Source organism: Aulonocara sp. 'chitande type north' Nkhata Bay, linkage group LG8 (genome assembly GCF_057382095.1).
Source record: "Aulonocara sp. 'chitande type north' Nkhata Bay isolate Kocher_YH1m ecotype deep benthic linkage group LG8, A_spYH_male_GT1.1, whole genome shotgun sequence".
Lineage (NCBI taxonomy): Eukaryota > Metazoa > Chordata > Actinopteri > Cichliformes > Cichlidae > Aulonocara > Aulonocara sp. 'chitande type north' Nkhata Bay.
In genome coordinates, this window is record NC_141351.1 from 24372899 (window position 1) to 24393864 (window position 20966).

Sequence of the window (20966 nt, forward strand, 5' to 3'; positions counted from 1 at the left end):
GGACCTTTAGTAAACCTTCCATGGATGAGACCAGTGAAGCATCTTGGCTTCAAGCGTCAAATACAGGGTTTGTAAATAACAATCTAAGTGCACCCCCCAGTGTTTGATTAACAGCATTACAAGGTGCTTGCAGGGAAGTCATGCTTATAATCTGTTAACACAGAAACACTCACCATGAGTTCTGTGTAAGTCGGCCGCTCTTTGGAAACTTTCTTTAAGCTGCAGAAGAAGAAAAAAAAGCAAAGATGAAGATTAAATGGTGGACTTCCCCACTCTTGCCACAGATCTGTTCCAGCGTCTGATTCAGTGTTATTCTATGAAAGCGTCTGAGAAGTCGCAGACTGCCAGCCTCCGAGGGTTTCAAGGTAACAGAAAAAATACAACCAAGCACGATGAGTCACCCAAGCACCAAAGAACATAGTCACATCAGTGTCTTTCTGCATTCTGAGTACTGCTCAAAGTGCGGCATCATTTTCTGATATCACCAGGAAACAATGATCGAAACTGGAGGACGACTCGTTTCTCAGTGTGATCGAGTGTTATTTCAGGTCAGCAGCCATACATCATGTAAGCATTTCAGATTCACCCAGATTCACAGAACACCATCAGGCAGGCGTCTGACCATCACGTTCATTCAGCAGCTGCACATTAAGCCTGAATCTCCCATAGGAAACCAGATGAACATGCACTACTCCAGCAAATAGCCGGCCCCCAAAAAGTTCAAAACAAGCCAAAAAAAAAAAAACATTACAAAGAAAAGAAAAACAATTCAATAATTTGGCTTTGCTTAAAGGCAGCATCACTTTACATTAGTGACAGGAAGAAGAAGTCTGCTGGTGTTGGCAGTGCTGGGCGAAAAGAGTGCAGTATTCACATCACTGCCACAATTATGCAGTTTCCACATTACTAAGGTTCTTCAGTTATTTGCATGTTAAGCATGTTGTGGGTGGGGTGGGGGGTATTTCAGTTCTATGTGGAACAACCGGTAACAGGAGATATTCTTGTCAATGTTCCAGCTGTTGTTGCATGCCACTGTAAGCTCTCAGTCTTCCAAAGGCTGCCAGACTTCTTTAAGCTTCCTGAAGACATTTCATTTGTCTTCCCAAACACTTCTTCACATCATCTAAAAGTTGATCACTGAAAACTGAACAATACACGAGTCAGATCTTCAGGACAAAGCTCAGCGATATATTTGGACTGACAAGCAGAAGAGACTCTCCTGAGCATCCAAACATTTGCATTCTGGACAGAGAAGACAGACGATTTAAGATGGCCCTACATCCACCTGGACCACCTCCAAGGTGACAACCCAACAGCTTTCAGGAAACCTCTCTGGTGTGAAACATCTTCAAGTACCTAAAAAAACAGACCAGTTGCTTTTAACTCAAGTTTAAATAAATGTTATTGCATTTTCAGCTTGGTCGTTGCTGCAGTGCAGGTGGAGTGAAACAGTATTTAAAATATTGGCAACCACCAGTCTACCGATAAGCCTTTCTTCCTGTTGAAAGGGAGTTTTTCCTTCCCACTGTCACCAAAGTGCTTGCTCACAGGAGGTCATCTGATTGTTGGGTTTTTCTCTGTATGTATTATTGTAGGGTCTACCTTACAACATAAAGCGCCTTGAGGAGTCTGTTGCAGTGACTTGGCGCTGTATAAATAAAACCTCATTCTCAGGTCAGTGCATTCACAAAGCTTTCAGAAAACTTGGACAAAGATTGAGATCACTGAGATTCAAACTTCGGGATTTTTAGTATCTACACCTGTGGTATAATTTTGAAAATCCTCGGTGACTTCCTGCTTAAGTTACTGCATTCACAAACCTAGGTGTCCATGTCGCCGGGCCACCAGTGAAACAATACCCCATCAACCTTTTACAGCTGAAGGGTAAAAATCACCAAATCTGTCCACCATATCTGCTTTTCATCTGTGATTTTTAATCTCTGAAGGTTTTTTGCACTTCTTCCTCATTCCTTCTTCAACTGTGGTGGCTGTAGCTCAGGAGGAAGAGCAGATCTGCTGATCGGAACGTTGCTGGTTTGATCCCTGGCTGCTGCAGCTTGCACGCCAAACATCCTTGGGCAAGATACTAACCCCAAGTTGCTCCCCAATGCATCCATCAGATTATGAGTGTAGAAAAGCTCTGTATAAGAATTAGTCCATTTGCCATTTAACCAGCTGACATTATTACTTCATGAACCCTCATCACTGTGCATCACAGCAGCCTCTGCAATTCCTGAACTTCCAGAGCTATGCATGAATACAACTTCTGACTGACTGGACATCATTTGCACTGGAGTAAGGTGAGGTTTACACCTGCATCATCACGGCCTCCCTTTTCTTAAAGGCAAGGTTGTGATGCCCGTCTTAAATTAAGAAAATCCTTTCAGCTCACTCGCCGTACGTCTTCTCGCTGCACAAATACCTGCATGTGTCACTAAGCAACAAAGAAAGAACAGAACCAAAGATTTTTTGGCATGTAGAAGATCTGATCTTGGAGGCACAAACACAATAATCTCGTTCTCAATGGTGCGGTTACAGTTTGGAGGAGTAACGTTACAGAAGAGGATGCACGAAACAGCCGCTCGGCTTTTGACAAACATCCAAAAACGATACGCAAACGCAAAGACATCCCGCTTTTCTCTCTTTACTTTTGTTTATACTCCATCTCTCTGTGCTCTTACTCACAACAGGAACTTGATGAATATCTCAAACATAATTATTTTCGTTTCCAACAATTACGAAAACAATATAATCAAAAACTATACTCAGTGTTTAGAGACTATTACAACTATTAAACATGGAAACCCCTGAGCAGTTCATTCTCAAAGACCCGTGTTTTTCTCTTTAGAATATTTATTATTGCTCGTTACCAACTAACCACCGCCTCATTTTTACCGCCATCATGTCTCACATTCATGCAGTCATCTGCTAACAGCGACCTGCGCTCTCCTGCCATCCTGCCCGTATGACCCCCAAACCTGCCAGCCTCCCGCCTCACCTCTGTGCACCCTCACTGGTTCACACAGTATTTATGCTCAAAACAATATTTGCAGCTCAGTTCTTGTAAATTACAGTGACACAAAATTACATAATTAGAGTAATTAAACTAATACGTAGGGATCCGTAAAAAGTGCACAGTTGCATGTTTACAGCATATTCAGATAGTCCCATCCTGTGAAAACAAGAATAACAAAAACAGCAACAATGAAGCCAATCGAATAAAGGGGAAATCATCTGAAGCCCACTCAGCTGGGATCAGTACACATCTCTCTGTGATCTGTAGCAGCTTCGCGACTCTGCAGGCTTCTCCTGTGTAAAGATCTGGGTGTAAATCTGAGACGTGGATCAGGCTGGAAGAAAGTTGGACAAAGCAAGAAAATAAACCAGAAAAACACGAACCACTGAGAGGTGAAGTCCACAAACTCAGGGGAGAACTGGTCGGCGGGAAGCTGGGGCGAAGGCTCTTCCACCACCTGCTTCAGCTGCTGAAAAGGTGTCCCCCACGAGTCGTACGGGAAGCGCAGGATGGCGAGCTCGATCTGAGCCAAACAAGACAAAAAAACAAAGAGGTCAAGGAGCGTTTTTAGTGCTTTAGTGAGCACAAACACATAACCTGACACAAACATATCTGCACAGCTGCATTCATGTGATTTTTCACCCAAATCCATCCCACGTCGCAGCGTCATTTAATGACTGACCCCAAAACAAGCACACTCTAAAGATCCCACTCATCTCCAGCAGAGCGGCACACACGTGGCTTCCCAAACATCCGTTACAGTTTTTAACATTACTGTAGTTTTTCCTCTCACTGCTACTGCAGCATTAATGAGTTTCACACTAAAACCTCCTCAGCTGCTTCACCTCCTTCAGTTCAGCTTTCGAGGAACAACAGGTGCTCCAACAATCAGCGCCCGGCAGGTTTTATCCCACACGCTGATCGCTCAGTCTGGACCACTCATTCTTCATTTTACAATTATTACAAAAACCTTCCACTACTCTGAAATCACAATTTTCCTCTTTTATTTAAAACCCATTTAGTGCCCTTTTAAAATTCAGACTGTGCTGGAACATTCGCTGCTCGAACAGCCGATCGAACAGGCAGAGACGAGCGCGAGTCAACTGCTGAATCCTTGATGCCAACATCCTCCTCGGTCCGGCCTGAGCTGCAAAGCTATGAATATTTCACGACTTTTTCATTTTTAACTGATAATCGTGTTTTTTTGCAGCGATGCAGAAAAGGTGAACAAACGTATGCAGGAGCGCGAGGCGGCTTTACCATCGTGATTCCTAAACTCCAGATGTCCGACTTGACGTTGTAGCCTTTCTGGTTGGTCTCAGGATTGATCCTCTCCGGCTGTGGGCAGACAGAAGGTCACATGATGATGTCAATAACTGCAGCCGTTGTCAAGGATAACCAGCCCCGCTGCCCCGTAATCCCAAAGCTCTTGTGCACACACAGACCGAGCAACGTACCTGGCTCTAAATACCCTCAGCCAACCAGTGGCCTGCCGAGTGGTTAAAGAGTAACTGGCTCATTAAGCGTGTGGATGATAATGAGGGACTCGGGGTCGCAGATCTAAAGACACTTTTAATGCACAAAATCTACGTTTGCAGCCAAAACCGACAGGAAGTATGTTCTGGTCTACGTTCCCCCCCCCAGGTAAAAATACTTCCCTTTGTTGTCCGTCCAAAGCGGGATACCTGCTCACGTATCCACGTGTCGTAACATTCGTCAACATTCAGGCTGACGTGGGTGCTGCTGCATTTTTATGAGCGCAAATCCTCAAAATTCAAAGAAACCTCTGAAGACACCAAGACTGCAGCAATAACAGTGTCATTAACAACCATCCAGGCAGTCAGACTTACTTGTAATTTTTTTTAAAGCGGCCTTGAACAATAGTTCTCCGGCTCTCTGGAGATATTTTAGCGTTTCCTTTGGACACTGGCCGTTTTTCAGCCCAGTCCTTGTATCTGACCATTTTCAGAGGAATGCTTTTGGTACGCAGCTGAACACTGACCTATGAATCACTGAAGCACTTTGTTGTGAACTGGTGCTATATAAATAAAAGTGAAATGAAGCATGAAAAAGAGCACCTAATTCAAAGGCTGAACCAGTGTGGTGTCTACATGTTACTGACAACTTAGCAAAGAACCAATTTTAAGTGGTGTATGTAGACACTTAGTTGCTAGCAGACAGAAAAACATTTGTTCACATTTCTTTATAATAATCTTTGAAAGTTTGACAGACATAAAGCACAACAGGAGTGTCTGTGAAGCACAGTGGAGGCTCCGTCATGGTTCAGGGGCTGCATGTACCCAGTGACTGAATTTTTACTTTTACGAGCACCAACAGATTTTTATCTGGAAAACAGCTGATTGGCAGCAGCTTAAAGTTGGCGATGTATATAACGTTTTTTTTTATTATTAACAATCTTTGTCTAGTTTCTCTGACCTGCATGGACTAAATCCAGGTGCTGCTGCTCTTCAGCCTGACCTTTAATTCTTTGTGATTCCAAGTATTGGCCAAAATGTATTTTAGAAGCATAACCTTAAATCTTTGAAGTGTACCAAATGATGTTTGAATGAGGTGCGTGAGACGAATGTTTCCTCCGGTGGTCATGAACACTGGTTAAACTGAACAGGCTGGGAATTATGTGCTTCCATGAGACTGGATCCTTGCGTAAACTAGGAGGCTTTCTTGGAATTTTAAGTTATCCAGATCGTTCCGAAAGACGCAGCATTATTTCATTTTTATAAGAAAGTTTTCCTGGAAATCCAAAGAGTCGCTTCTTCAATCCAGGAAAACAGAGCCACGTTTCTCTCAATTACAGTGTAGTTTTCTCTTGTCTACGAGGACACACACACTCCTGTAACAATCAAACGCTTCCAAGCTTTCAGTTTTAGTAAAGTGTAGAATTACTGCCTCGTAGTTAGATGCATCAGCCAACCTGCTGCGGTTTATATTTATTGCCTTTCCAGATGATAAAACGCATGTAGCGAGCGAGGCCCTTGAAGGCATTTAACAGGTGGCCACCAAATCAGTATTCAAACAATTGTGAAATAAGGTCAAAGTCTCGCCTGCTGTTCCCGAGTTGTGTGCTTTTGCAGAACGCCGTCGCAGTAAAATGACCTGTGAACTTTTTGTAAATGTTAAAACTCTGAGACGTTTGGCTAAAGCGTATGAATTCCTGAGTTGTGTTTTGTAAGGTCAAAGTGACCGTTGACTGTCAAAGTCCATTTTAGAATCCAGACGAACGGACGATCACATCACCGGCATGCATAACAGGGAGCAGGAGGAGGGAGGGGGGTGTTTGGGACGTAACAACAGGTACACAAACAAAATGACGCTAAAAGCCTAAAAAAATGTCTATAATACCTATAAATTTAAAGTTTTTCATATAGTTTCCATTTGTAAACTACTTCTGATTCATTAACAGGTGTAAAAGTTTCAGTACTTGTCCTACAAGAATCCAAAGCCTTTGTGTTTTAAACTTGAAGAACCTCCTGCTCATGGTCATCTTCTCCTGCATCTCTGGACACAGCTGCTGTCTTTAGATCGCGTCATTGAAGCCCTCATATGTCTCCTCGTGTTTGTGCCCCTGCAGTGAGTGCATCGGGCTCTCCTCCTGATTCAAAGTCATGATTCGTCTGGACAACAACTGGACACTGTGCATCCTCCTGGTCTTGCTCCTCACCTGCTGAGTTACCTTCCGGTTTGGAAAGTTTGGACTGATAAATACTGCGTGGTCGTATTAGGAGGCCCAGCGTTCATAACTAGTAAAGATAAATTAAACAGAGTTGATGTTTGCACTGTCCGATCTCGCCACAGAACATCGTGAAAGTTTCCAGAAATGGCGTTCGGATGACGACAAGCAGACGTCGTATCGTTGCATGGAGCTGTCAGCTCACACACTCAACTTCACGTTGGACGTTATAACAAAATAATATCAATCAAACAATCAACAAAGTGAGAAGATTTTGAGCTGTGTTTGGTGGCTCTTTAGGAAGCTCACACTGGACTTTTTAAACTTTTAATTACAGAAAGAATTTTATTTTACACTTCATTTATTTTCACTTCATTCCTTACAGCATCGCGCTGCTTACCGCCATGTAGGGTTTGCAGCCAGCGTCCATGGTTTTAGCCACAGAGTCCACCAGGTAGCCGCTGATGCCAAAGTCGCACATCTTCACTTGGCCCTGAGTGTTGATCAGGACGTTGGAGGGTTTCACATCTGAAAAGACGGCCAAACAAACAGGACTTTTAGCGAACAGTCGCTCTGTTAGTTCTGTTTCCCTCTGAGAGAGCAGCTGGCTGACCTAGCAGCTGGCTGACCTAGCTGCAGACTGCGGTCGCTGTTACAGACCGACGGGTGTCTTCATTTCTGTGACGTATAGCTGCTTTAACGGTGACTTTGACAACTTTGACCCAACAACAGTAACACGGTGGTAACAGAGGTTTGACACAGGAAGGATCAACTCTTAAAATACCAGCATGAGGTTTGTAAGATTTAGTTCTGTGGCTACAACATATTAGTTCAGCAAAGCTTCTGCTGCTCATCCTCAAATGTGTGTTTTAACTAAATCTATTATATACATTTAACAAAATGTTAAATTAATGGCAAGTCTGAAGTGAAAAACTACCAGGCTTAAAGTCAGATGCTTGCAAAACGTAGCAAAATATGTATTTTGTTTACCTGAACATACTGGAAAAAAAGAAAAAATTATCACAAAAAACTTTGATAAAAATACAAAAATAATTAGAGAAAAATAATTAAAAAAAACTGAAAACAAAAGCAAAATTTAAAAAATAAAAAACTTTGTTTGTTATCCACTGCAGCGAACACCAACATCATGTATCAATGTATTTTACAGATAGCCATTGTACAAACCACACTTCATTTATCACATATTTGTGAAGCTATTTAAGAATTTCATAATTTATTTTGACAAAAACGTACTAACATTTAATGATAAGTGGTGCAACGATTCTCCTAACACGTGAAAACATCATTATTACATTACGTGACATAAACTGTGTTTTTATTCTTAACAACTAAAGACTGTTTTGGTCACTAATATCTAGGAAGCTAACTTTGTACTCTATGAACTGCAAAGCAGAGTAAGAATTAGTAGCACAAAGTAAATAAAAACTCTGCTTATTTACGAAAAATCTGAGCATTTTTATTTTAAAGATTTGTTCAAATTATTGACAAACCAACTAATTTAGGCCTTCTTTTACATTTCAACACAACATCATATCAGCATCGTCTCTGTAATGATAGTGATTTGAACATAATAATAATTTGTGCGTATTTTGAGATGCGTTTGTGTTCCAGTGCAGATCAGGCAGCGATGATGCTTTAACCCAGAGTTCCCCAACCTTTTATGCACCATGGACCGGTTTATGTCCGACAATATTTTCACAGACTGGCCTTTAACCTCCTGAGACCCGAACTCTTCCACAGCATGCATTTTTAATTTCTCTTTGCTATTTGGGCATATTGGGGCCCAATAAATGTAAAAACAAAGAATTACCAGATTTTTTTTTTTACCTTATTTTTGTCTTTATGAAAAATAAGAGCCACATATGAAGATATTCGTTTAAAATTTTGATAGAACAGTAGCAGTATAATGTCCTCGTCAGTGGATATCAGGCCCATGTAGAGCAAAATTGAGTATTTCAGTCTAAATAACCCAAAATGGGATGTACTCACTCCAAGGACAAAAAGAACATTTTCATAAATTTAGCAGAATCGTGTTATTGTCTTAAATAATCCGACTGCGCTCGATACATGTGCTGTCATATGCAGCCCCGCCAGCTGAGTGGTCTGAAGCACTCGGTCCAGTTCAGCGCCCCATCGCTGCTGAGGCTGCACCAGCCGGCCTGACGACCGCACACGTGAGGCTGCAATCCACCGTTTTCTGACCCAGAACCAGAGACGGATGCTCGTTTAACTGCTTTAACACAGACGCACTGCTGTGGCTCTCCAGTAAGATCTGGCAAGAGTCTGAAGGGATAATGGAAGCGGAAAACAGAAGCAGCCGCGTGCAGCTGAGAGGAAATTGGCAGTGAGAGTTTAATGGGTCTCCAATCTAAGGCTCTTACCTCTGTGTATGACTTGCAGATTGCTGTGGAGATGCTCCAGAGCTTTTACTATCTGTAATGAGAAAGGCCATCAATAAGCAAATGAGCGTTACATAACCCGTATGTGTCATTAAGCTAAGTTGAGTGTTCGCATTAAATTTTAATCATTCACATTATGCCGCTTTAAGTGAACCTACTGAGACAGCGATCTTTCCCAGGATGTCCTCGGGGATGGTCAGGCCCTTCTCAATCACCTGCTTGTAGAACTTGTCGAGGGAGGTGTCCATCAGCTCCATGCAGATCCACACGTCGCCCTGGCAACAGACAGGCAGATTTGGAAACAGATCAGGACAAAAAAAAAAAGGAAAAAAGCGGCAGAACAAAAAGGCGCCGGCCGGATTCCAAACAGACAGGAAGTGACAGATTTTCCAGTGATTCAGACCCAGTGAGGAAATCCTGAACATCCACTCACTGCTGCAGGAAGTTTCTGCATCAGACGGTCTGCAGAGGTGCCCCCCGACCCCACTCTTAAACTGTTTTAGTCTTTATATCCATTACTTCTTCAAGACCGCTCTGTGAGAGATTTGAATGACTCTGTCCTGACTGGTTGAACAACGGAGAGTTCACTGTTTTTGCACTATGGAATATATTAAGATACTTTCCTTCACTCCTCTCTCCAAAAAGACACACTGCCACGAACGCACAAAGAAAATGAATAACGAGCAGCAGCCTTTCTGTGACTCTACCTCTCTGAATAGTGCTCCGTAGAAGGTGACGGTGTAAAAGCAGTCCACTGTCCTCATGGAGATGTCCAGATCCATGAGCAGCCTCTTCTGCTCCTGAGTGTTCACCGTGGCCCGAATGCGCTGAGGAAGGATGACAAGAAACAAACCGTCAGAGCGAAAACAGTCGCACTTTGTGATGTCAGCAGGGAGACAGGCAAGAAATGTGCAGCCTCTTCACGGGTAGCATTATCCTACTGCTGGTCGTGAGGTGAAGAGCAGACATGACGTTTTTTAATCTGGGTTAGAGATTAGAGAAAGGCCAAAAACTGCAGATGAGGGGAAAGAGCAGAGCAGCTCAAGTCAAAGTTTAAAATCAAGTAAAACTAAACGGAGTCTGAATGTGATTACATCCCCACCTCAGCTTTTCACTTTGACTTTTCAGTTCCCCATACCACATAATGAGGAGCAGAGAAATACAATATTTACACCATCCAATCACTATCATTATAAACTTAAATTAAATAATAAATAAACTCATGTGTTTTAGCTTTGCAATAAAAACTAATGCAAGAGAAATATGCAACAGAATGAATGAAGCAATAAATGCCCAGGAAGGATATTTGCAAAGTGTTTCCTCTGGAGTAACAATGGTCGGTAAATAAATAAAAGCAAAGCTCCAGCTGTAATACCCAAGGTGGTGACGAAAAAAGAGAAAAAAGGTTTGACACCAACACAAAATCAGAGTCAGAGTAACCTGGCAGCTGGACGGCCAAGAACACCTGATCTGTCAGCCCAGCAGGAGAAACCCAACAAATGTCCACAAGATCCTTAGGTTTGCTTTACAAACCACTCCACCCACATACGTTACTGTTCACTGCCATACGTAGAGTGATGTGTGCGGTCAACACACACAAAACTGCACTTTTATGTTCATTTCAAAGAACAGCAATCAGGATCACTAATCAAGCAGGAATCAAAAATCCTTCATAAACTCTAAAACTGCTGAACGCACAGATTCAGATTTTTGACACAGATTGGGGGAACCACAGATTAAACCTTTTGTATTTCTATTTGTGGAACAAAAACTATGGAACAGTTTTGTAATTTTCAAGTCTACATATTTATACTGACCTTTATATTTATATTTACACACAGACTTTGCCGTTGTCTCTGTTTTTGTGGGCCAAGTGTGACGCACATGGTAACTCAACAGTGGATTAATGAGTGCATACATCTTCCTACTCCAGGACTGAGTTGTTATTTTATGTCATGTAGATTGTGTCGACTGTGTTTGCGCATGTATGTGTGTATATATATCAGTATGTTTGTATTTTGGTTTGATGTACAGGTGTTTTGCAGGCCTACGGATCGATCATCATCATTAACATCATGATGAGATGATGATGAGAGTCCCATCCTGACCTCCTTCCCTGTGCGCTCTGCAGTTTTTGCATGGAATAACTGGATCTCCATTTATAAAACGAGCAGTTTCCATTTCCATTTCCAAAAGCAGAGCATCAGGTGAGGAGCGAGTGTGTTTTGTGTGTTTGTCACTTTGCTTTAATGGGCTCGTGGCTAAATAAACATTCCTGAAGTCTGGAAATCGTCTTTCCTTTTACCTTAACAGCCATGATCAGGCCACTCGGCACGTGTCTCATCTTGTCCACCACGCCGTACGCTCCTCTGCCGAGCTCGGAGATCTGCTCCAGGTCATCTGCCTTCACCTCGAAATTCTGCACAAATGGAGGACAAGTTCCAGTGGACACCAAACCCACAGGGCGAGGAATCTCTCATGTCTCTTTAAAGCCATGCAAAAGTCTCCTCCACGATGCAGCAGGATACTTCCTAATTTTTTTTTGTTTCCAATTGTTCAAACACGAGAAAAAAAGAAATCTCTTTGACTTGTGGCCAACTCGAACAGAGAACGAGCAGCCAGCCCTGCCAATGGAAAATTCCACTTATTTGAGGAGTTTAAAATAAATATTTTTACTGCCTGATGGGCAATAAAAAGCATTCCAGTCTAACCACAATCAGAAGTGTTCAATTCGGCTGTAATGTTCATCAGGACATTCTTTACAGCCAACAGAGCCGCGATTAAGCCAACCTATGTGGATCGACCAAAATTACACTGGGAGGAGGAAAAAAGTAAGAAGTTATGTAAGAGACCGCGACGAGAGGAGGAAAAACAAGCATCAAACCCTGAATGGGATTAGGAAAGGGGGAAAAGAAGACAGTAAATGAGCCAAAGGAATAAAATTACCTTCTCTCCGATTGTTACACAAGCTTTCGAATCCAAATCTCTGGGGGGTCTGAAACACAAAAACATTTGGTTACATATGAGCAGATTAAAGTGTTCTTTAGAGGACACGTCGCACATTTCAGGCACAAAACAGCAGAATTTATTCTTCTGCAAAAACCACCAACTATGAAAAGATGCTTCTGGCTTTCAATTCACTTCAATTTTATGTTATTTACTTCCAACAGCAGTCGCCTCAGAGTGCTTCGTATTGTAAGGTAAATGTCCTTTGCTTTGGGAGCAGCGATTAAAATTAGAAAAAGTCAGAATCTTGAAATAAATAACTGAGCTTTTTCCCCATCAGAGCCAGTGGAGAGAACACAGACTGTATATGAGAGACGGAAGCAGCAACATCTGTTTGGTATTAAACCTAAAACTGAGTATTTTTACGATCTTGGTTTTGAGACAGGATGTAACAAGACCTGGCTTCAATTCAGTTTTATTTACACAGCACCAAATCACAACAACAGCCGCCTAAAGGTGCTTTATATTATAAGATAGAACCTACAATAATACATACAGGGAAAAACCCAACAATCATATGACCCCCTATGAGCAAGCACTTTGGTGACAGTGGGAAGGAGAAACTCCCTTTTAACAGGAAGAAACCTCCAGCAGAACCAGGCTCAGGGAGGGGCGGGGCCATCTGCTGCGATTGGTTAGGGTGAGAGAAGGAAGACAGGATAAAGACATGCTGTGGAAGAGAGCTCCACTTTTCAGGACTGGAAACTGCGTCCATCCTTTATACCACAGGTGTCGAAGTCCAGGCCTCGAGGGCCGGCGTCCTGCAGGGTTTAGATGTGTCCTTGATCCAACACAGCTGATTTAAATTGCTAAATCTCCTCAACATATCTTGAAGTTCTCCAGAGGCCTGGTAATGAACTAATCTTTGATCCAGGTGTGTTGACACAGGGTGTTTTCTAAAACCTGCAGGAGTTCGACATCCCTGCTTTATACTATTCGCTTAACCTGTTTATACTACAGTGAAAAAAACATAGTAAACAACTAATAACAAAACTATATAAAAATATTAGATTAATTAGATATATTAAATAAGATGCAATACACAAAATAAGAAATTAAAATAAGCAGAAAAATACTACACTATTAAACAGATACTTTTGTAATTTAAAAACAATGAGAAGCACAGTTAAACACAATAATGCAGCCACAGTGTTTCTGACATTTCATCTACAAGTTGGCTCTGAACCAGAAACGCCTCTGCAGCTGCAGGTTTCTTAATGAAGAGGACACACTTTAAAAATACACTGAACACTAACTCTTTTTGTTGGTTGCAGAAAACCTGTTCTTATCAAAAGTCAGCTGCAGACTGAGCTTCATGTTATCAAAAATGTGGAGAAAGAGCTCCAAACAGAGGCTTTTATTGTGGCGAGAACGTGCAGTTATCAGGGTAATTAAGACCAAAGAAATTTACTCTTTCATGTTCACACACTGCTTGAGGGTGTGGCTGACTGTAAAAGCGTGCTTACAGAGAAAGATGGTATTAGTGGGAGCGTAACTTCCTCCTCCTATTTCCTGCTGCTGCACAGATTTTCATTTCACATATTCAGCTTTCTGACTTGATTTAAGAAAGGGTCAGACGTGCAAACCGGGATAAATAATCACACAGATAGAAGCATGCGTGCATGTTTCAGTAACATTCTGCAGAAATGACACTTACACTGAGCTGGTACTGGTAGCCTGCTCAAACGCCTCCTTGGGGAGCTTGAGCACCCGCTTCCTCTTACCTGAAAACAAACACAAAACAACACGAGAGAGAAGCTGTGAGAGTTACAGCCGCATGAACAGTTTGAAATAAAATACACCAGGAGACGTCGTCAGAACCACTGACTACAACTGGGGAGTATTTGATACAGCTTGATGATTCAAGCCACACTGACCACCAGCATTAATGGTACAACAGGGCAGCTGTGCATGTGCAGCTCTGCACGAACGAGGAGAAAGGAGGCAGAGGGAGACAGACACCGGGGAGTCTATTTCTGTCTCCCAGTGAAAGAACAGCAAAAGCTTTTTTTCCCCCCAAACTAATTGTTGACAAGCAAAACCTATCCATTATCTTCCAATTATCCAAAGTTAGGCTGCTGTGGCAGCAGGCTCAGCAGGGCATTCTAGACGTCCTTGTCCCCAGCAGCACTTTGCAGTTCCTGCTGGCGTCTCGTCCCAGCTGGGCGTGCCCCAAACCACCTCAATTGGCTCTTTTAGACATGAAGGAGCAACGGCTCTACTCCGAGCTCCCTCAGCATGTCTGAGTGCCCTTACTCCGTCACCCCGGAGCTCGTCCTGCTCGTGCCTGCAACCCTATTCTTTTGGTGACTACCCGGAGCTCACAGGTTACAGGCTCTCATCACCACAGCAGTCCAGTACAAGCTCATTACTGCTGGCTCAGCAACAATCCACCAGCCTGCCACCTCTCAGCCTTCTCAGCATTCCTGAAGATTCTGAGATGAAGTGATTTCAATGAATTTATCCTTAGTGGTCCCACCTGGAGGATGACCAACTTCATGAGAAATTTGGTTTTAATTCACTTAATGGACTGTTTGTTTGTATCACGTTTCACTTAGGGATTTGTGATTAATGAAACTCAAAGTGGTGAAAATCTTTCCAACTTTGTTGCACATGTGACACAGAGCTGAAGTGTGGAAGCAACGATTTCTTCATCGTCTACCTGATCTGTCTGCCGAGGTTAGCTCCTTGAACTGGTTTGTGGGTTTCCAAGATGTGGGTTGAAACTACACAATCTGGCAACATTGTATATGTATTTTAGTTGTTCATAATAGAGTCTGAGAGTCATACAAATGACTACATTTTACCTGCAATGACTGCAAAACTGTGAGATTGTCTTAAAACTTCCATACAAACAAATATCAAAGATCTGTGACATCAAACCAAGAGAAGAATTCTTTCGACACTTCTAGAAGCAAAAACCTCAAGATGACAGTTTTGGTTGAATTACAGTAAATCACATATCTGCTGCAACTCCCTGTATTTGTGCAAACTTGTGTAACAGTGGAGTCTGAGTGAAGCTCAGAGCAGCACAGAGCAGACTCATGAGGCTCCGGAGGATGGGTTCACTGGCAGTGGAGCGTACCCCAAAATGAAAGCATACTTAACTTCTTAACATAGCTCAGGATGAGAGATCAGTTCATCATCCTCCTCGGCCTTTGTTTTCTCCCCTTCGGCAACACCAGAGCGCTCGCTCTGTAAACCTGATTATGTGCATTTTTCTGTCCATTCAGCCAACGTGCAGCTGTCAACAACATTAAAAGCGGGAAATTCATAAGAAATACCTGCATATATCTGCACTCCAGGATGATCAACTGTTCAAACACAGATGACCTCATACTTCTTCAACAGCAACCGGCCACTGAAAAGCCAAAAACGCCCACTGCTGCAAAAGGGACCGAAAGATCCCGCAGTTAGCACTCCCTGACCTGGCCTGGATCAATCTACAATGCGGTGCTTTACGTCTGCATTTTTCCATTTTCTGCTGATACAGCATCTTATCCGTACTCACGCTTGGATGCAGTGGGTGAATCCAGATCCTAACTGACACTGAGACACAAGAAGCCGAAGGAGAAAAGGAGATCTGGGAGCCCAGGTGTGCTTGCTCCATGTGGAGATGCTACACTGACAGTTTAACGGCCAGACGCCTCGTTAATGCGCGCACTCGAGTGTGTCGATGCTCTCCTCGTCTGCAGGTAGCAACTGACTCCAACCTCCTCAGAGTTTGCTCATCGTCAGATTCATTTCCAGATGGGTCTTAGGGGGAAGAAATGGATAGATATTGTGCCTCTGCTCACCCCCATCAGCCTGCTCTACAAAAAGCAAAACCATGCAGTTTACACCCACATGCAGGTCTGACCTTTGGTATGAGACACCTGCTTTCAGTTTAGCAGCTCAAAACAAATGAGAGGAAACCCTGGTGTCTATGCATGTTCAACGGGACAGGAAGTGACCCACTAATATCCAAATATGCATGTCTGAAAAATAACAGAAATGTCTGGAGTCAGAAACTTTGCTCTACAATTTCACATCAATTACAGAGTAAATTGTCAGTTAAATTTGACCACAATAAAGACCAAATATGGGTCAGATTACTGTCGATTCCCAGTAATGAAAATAACCTGCGGTGAATAAACATTAACGGGAGCTGAAGTTTAGCTCGTTGTTTCCAGCTGTTGTGTGGATCCTGCTACAAACACACATTTATGTGCATTCACTAAACACCACTCACACCGCTGGTAAGCTAATGAACTATGACAAATTCCTGATACGTGAACGCTGGACTGATCCGACAGGCGAGCAGTCGCGCGCAGAAAAGTCTCAAATCTGCCGTTAAATCATTTGTTAACAGTTATTAAAGAGTTTCACTTATTTTTGCTCAGTTTGGTTTTTTTATTTCATTATAATTTATAACTGGTAACAGAGTGAGTGCCTGAAATGAATGAATGCACTGTATGAACGTGTGAAAGAAGCACTAAGAAGCACTTAAAGTAGAAAAGCACTAAATAAGTAAACTACAGCTCCATAATAGATGGCTGTAGTTACTGAGAGATCATCGTCTCATTTTAGAGCCTTGAGATGAGCCTCTTCATCACCTTCACCTTAAAAAAAATAACAAGACTTGTAATTGACCACTCGTTAGCCAATGAATGTGTGGTTTCACAACACAAACCCTCCATTTTGAAATATTTTCAGAATGGACTTCTTTTTTTTTTTAATGAACCAAAATGAGTAACTGGAACCGGAAACTGGGCAGGAAACGGCTCACAGACTTCTGTAGAACCAGAAGCCTTTTTGCAACCACAGCAATCAGATAGAACGCAGCTTTGATGCACTTCCACGCAGGCTTCCTTTTTCTGACCCCGAAGCTACGCCCAGGTTTTATTCTGTCCTTGCAATAAACACGTGTGTCTGTACTGTTGTTCTTCATGTGGGTTGTGAGTTTCATCAAACTGACAAAACAACAGCTGTTTGAGCTCAATGTGTCATTTCAGTTTGTTTTTTATTAATCTAAAGACACTTTTGCTCATTTCAGTGTGTATGGACACATTTCTATGTGGCCTTAGTGATAATAACTACTTCAATGTGGCAACAGGTAGTCTATAATGCACATTACACACATGCACACACAAAAAGTGCACTCAATAATTACACAGCCATATATCCAACAGGCTATATCATGTGCAGACAGCATCCTGGAGGATGAAATAAGGAATTGTCCTTGTCCTGTTTCTTTATGATGAACATGTGGAGAGCACAGACATGTCTGTAGATCTTGCGTAATTCCTTCCTTCCTGTACTCATAATGATTTTTGGGTTTTTTTTTTTACTCATAGAGGTTTACACCCACATGTGTATCCGAAATGCTGAAGAAAGCCACGTGCTATACGCATAACAGCGAGTGCTGAAATTCTTATTAATAGTCTAATGACAAAGTTAGCACATTTTATTGTAAGTGGCTGCGGTCAGAAAGCAACACTGTGCAGCTCCCAAAGACACAGTCGCCATTCACACTTCTGGCATGTTGAAAGTCATGTGTGAATGAGACGTGCACGGACTGGTTAAGGTTTCTTAAACAGTCAAACTATCACAGAAAAATGGCCACAAGATGACCCGCTCTCATTCCCGCAGAGTCAAACACAGCTGCCGATCTGCAGGCCCCGCTGCAGCACGATTAGATGCATAGGAAAATCTGCTCAGCGTGATATTCTGACACATGGGTTAACCGTTCTTCATGTTGTGAATGGACACATTTAACTCAAACCACAACCTCTTCTCAAAGTTGACCCGTGAGTTTTGACCAAACTCAGCTGTTAGTGAAAGCAAAAGTAGATAAGCAAGTGAAAATGAAAGTAAACAGTGGCTGAAACAGGAAAAGAAGAGCGGTCTGAGTTCACCGTCTTGTGATTTATCACTGCCATATCACATGGCCCATAATATGCCCTTTTAAACAAGTTTCAGACATGACAATGATGTTTACAGATAAACCTAAAAAAAAACACCTTTTATTGATGATTCTTATCATAAGGTGCTGCCAAATTTTACATATGGTGACTGATATTGTGGGACCTTATGTAATGTATGTGCTTAATTTAACCATTGCTCAGAATACACTGCTGCTGCTTATCGCCCACATTTGGGGGCAAAATTCAACCCCAATGTTAAAATACAAACTTCAGATCCTAAATTTGAACATGTTCCTTTAGACCCTCAGAGACAACAACAGACAGAACAATTAAGAAAGTGGGTGAAGCTGTAGTTTTTCTATGTGTATAACTCGGCAGAGTTATGCAAAAACTGTCATTAATAAATTTATGAGGACACAAAAGCATGAAGGCTGCTTGTCAAAGGGTAATCAAACCACAGCGTTTGCTGCCAGGCAGTCATGTTGGATCTGCTTGCGTACTTCCCGGTGAATGGATGGAAAAGCATGCGATGCTTGGAGCAGCTGATGCACGCTCAAAGGTAACATTTAAGGAAACCACAGAGTCTGCTGCCCTTTGATGTCGTGACATGTTATTTAAAGGAAAACTCAAGGTGTGGCTCTTCAAAAAGCTGACGAGCACTGCCAGAGCAATTACTCGGATTTCTCACATTGCTATCCTGAGATAAAACATACACACAAGTGACTGTGAGCGGATCTGTAATTTAAAAAAATAATAAATAAAAAAGCTTAAGTCAGATCAAACACACTCCTGTGTGCCCACATTTTTTCCTAACAGGGTGTGATGCCGCTGTGCTATGCGGCCCTCCACCGGTGGCCTCTTGCTGCCGGCCTCCTGGTCTCTACTTTCCAAAGATGCTTTGTTATACCAAAATGTCACTTTGAGCCCCTCCTACATGCATTTACACAGACAACAATAGCAACTGGAAACCAGCACTGTGCTAACAACTCACACTGAAGACCAGAAAACACTCATAGAGATGACACCTGCACGGAGTCTGCACAACACACTTAAGCAACAGCCTTGTAGAGACATACTTAAGTATGTTTTCAATGTGCCTTAACAAGTCTGGTGGGTCTCTGGCAGCCAAGGCAGCTTCAGGAAATACTTCATTCCTGGCAGGAATTTTAGGTATTAGTCAAAGAATTCTTGGTTAAAAGCTTCAAATGAGTTCCACTCCTGAAAAAAAAACACAGCCAGTGTGTTTCAGTAGGAGACCAGGAGACAATTATGTTTTATTAAAGTGGTTTATCACATTAGCAACTAAACAAATCCCCCTTTCCCCCCAAATACTTGCATAGATAATTACAGGAATGTTGCACAATCCCCATAAACAATTCTTATCAATGGTGCTGTGAAGTGAACTGCAGTGTAGTATAAAGCTAGTATCCTCTGCTATTATATTCCTCTGTATCTAATGTATATCTCCAACAGCAGACAGACCAGTGTAGATACTGTACACCTGAGTATCAGCAAAATAACAACAACTGTACCTGTATATTAATTGTATAGCCAAAACTACAGCTAGTTGGCTAACCGTTCCCTTAGCAGCCACTCCAAATGTTAGCTTCAAATCTCTGCTTTGTTACAGTCTATGAACTGTTTGATATTACACTGAGATAAGTATCAGAGTTTTGGGAAGCTAGTCAGCTACCATTCCCCCATATATGATTTTGTTTGTGATATGTTAGCAAGTAAGATATAAATAGTGAGCTAACGGCAACTTAGCTAAGCTGCAGAAACAGCTAATGGGTAGTTCATAACGATTAAGCAAGTGGACAGATAAGCCCTGGAATAAATTAGGGGATTTCTTCCCTTCACAAAAGTATTTTACTTAATGGGATAGCGTGCACATTACCTTAAGATCAGATAGAAGAAAGACAGCTTAGGAGAGTATTTGATCCAAAAACCAAACAATCCTTTTAGGAATCAAATAGTAGCCTAAATCATCATTCAGTCAAACAGGCTTCATTAGATAAAACACTTTTATTCTGGTTTATGTTAGCTAAACTTGTCTGCAACATCCATTGATGCTTATCACAGCAGCTACCTGGCTAATCTTAGCCTTCCTCCTTGGCAGCAAAACACTGCCTGAAATAGTGAGGACTGCATTTACTGGATATATTGTAAAACATGCCTTAGTTTATTCACCTGATAAGAAACATAGCACAGGCAAGATACCAAGAGCACCAAAGATGCTCCCACTGGGGGGGAGGGACTGTAGTTATAGTATTTCTAACAGAGACCACATGGTTATTATGGATATGGTTATACAACACAAGCTATTGTAGAGTAAGTTCAATATCAAGTGTCAACCACATGCCTAGAGACCTGGTGCCAACAATCTGCAAACAACCAGTCTACCAGTCAATTGCTAGTGTGCAAGGTTGCAAGGAGACATACAGTGTCACAACTTTTAACAACTTTGGTTGTTAACAAATGGACAGCGACTTGTCTGCAAATGCTCAAACACCTGTACTGCACCTGAAAAGTTTGATGCAAACTGAAAAAGAAGAATGTTTGCCTTAAAAGTAAAAGTTCCACCTTTGTAAATATGTTACAATATTAGCACAGCCTTTCCTTTGAAAGAGAACATTCTACCCTTCCAACTTAAAAGTTTCACTACATCTCAGAGAGTAAATGGCGAGTGTTTCCAGACACATTGCCATCTTCTACACAAATGGTAGGCAACCAAACGAATCACACTGAGATTTGTGGTGATTTCACCTGGCAACAGCCAGAAACCTCCAGGAACCAATCACCAGCCGGTCAGGAAATACACTTTTTTTCCTAAAACACTACCGATTTCCGGGAGGTCACCAACCAGTCTCGAGGCCTGTATGATGGAGATCTTAATAAACTGTGCTCAGAAAGGAGGAACAGATAAAAAT

At 42.1% G+C, this 20966-nt stretch overlaps 1 protein-coding gene across 2 annotated transcripts in view; it reads right to left on the minus strand.

Annotated features, from left to right (window-relative positions):
• The window catches only part of map2k6 (mitogen-activated protein kinase kinase 6), a 40989-nt gene that overhangs the window by 7709 nt on the left and 12314 nt on the right, over nucleotides 1-20966 (minus strand). Inside the window, exons 2-11 of one of the 2 annotated variants that reach the window (XM_086304471.1) lie at nucleotides 13788-13854; nucleotides 12071-12119; nucleotides 11430-11543; nucleotides 9832-9951; nucleotides 9283-9399; nucleotides 9107-9158; nucleotides 7105-7232; nucleotides 4277-4354; nucleotides 3400-3539; nucleotides 174-219 (exon numbers count right to left, since the gene is read on the minus strand). In XM_086304471.1, the coding sequence (XP_086160597.1) occupies nucleotides 174-219; nucleotides 3400-3539; nucleotides 4277-4354; nucleotides 7105-7232; nucleotides 9107-9158; nucleotides 9283-9399; nucleotides 9832-9951; nucleotides 11430-11543; nucleotides 12071-12119; nucleotides 13788-13854 (911 nt within the window). Of the gene's footprint in view, nucleotides 1-173; nucleotides 220-3028; nucleotides 3540-4276; nucleotides 4355-7104; nucleotides 7233-9106; nucleotides 9159-9282; nucleotides 9400-9831; nucleotides 9952-11429; nucleotides 11544-12070; nucleotides 12120-13787; nucleotides 13855-20966 lie in introns of those variants that run through there. The other variant, XM_086304470.1, reaches the window with a different exon arrangement.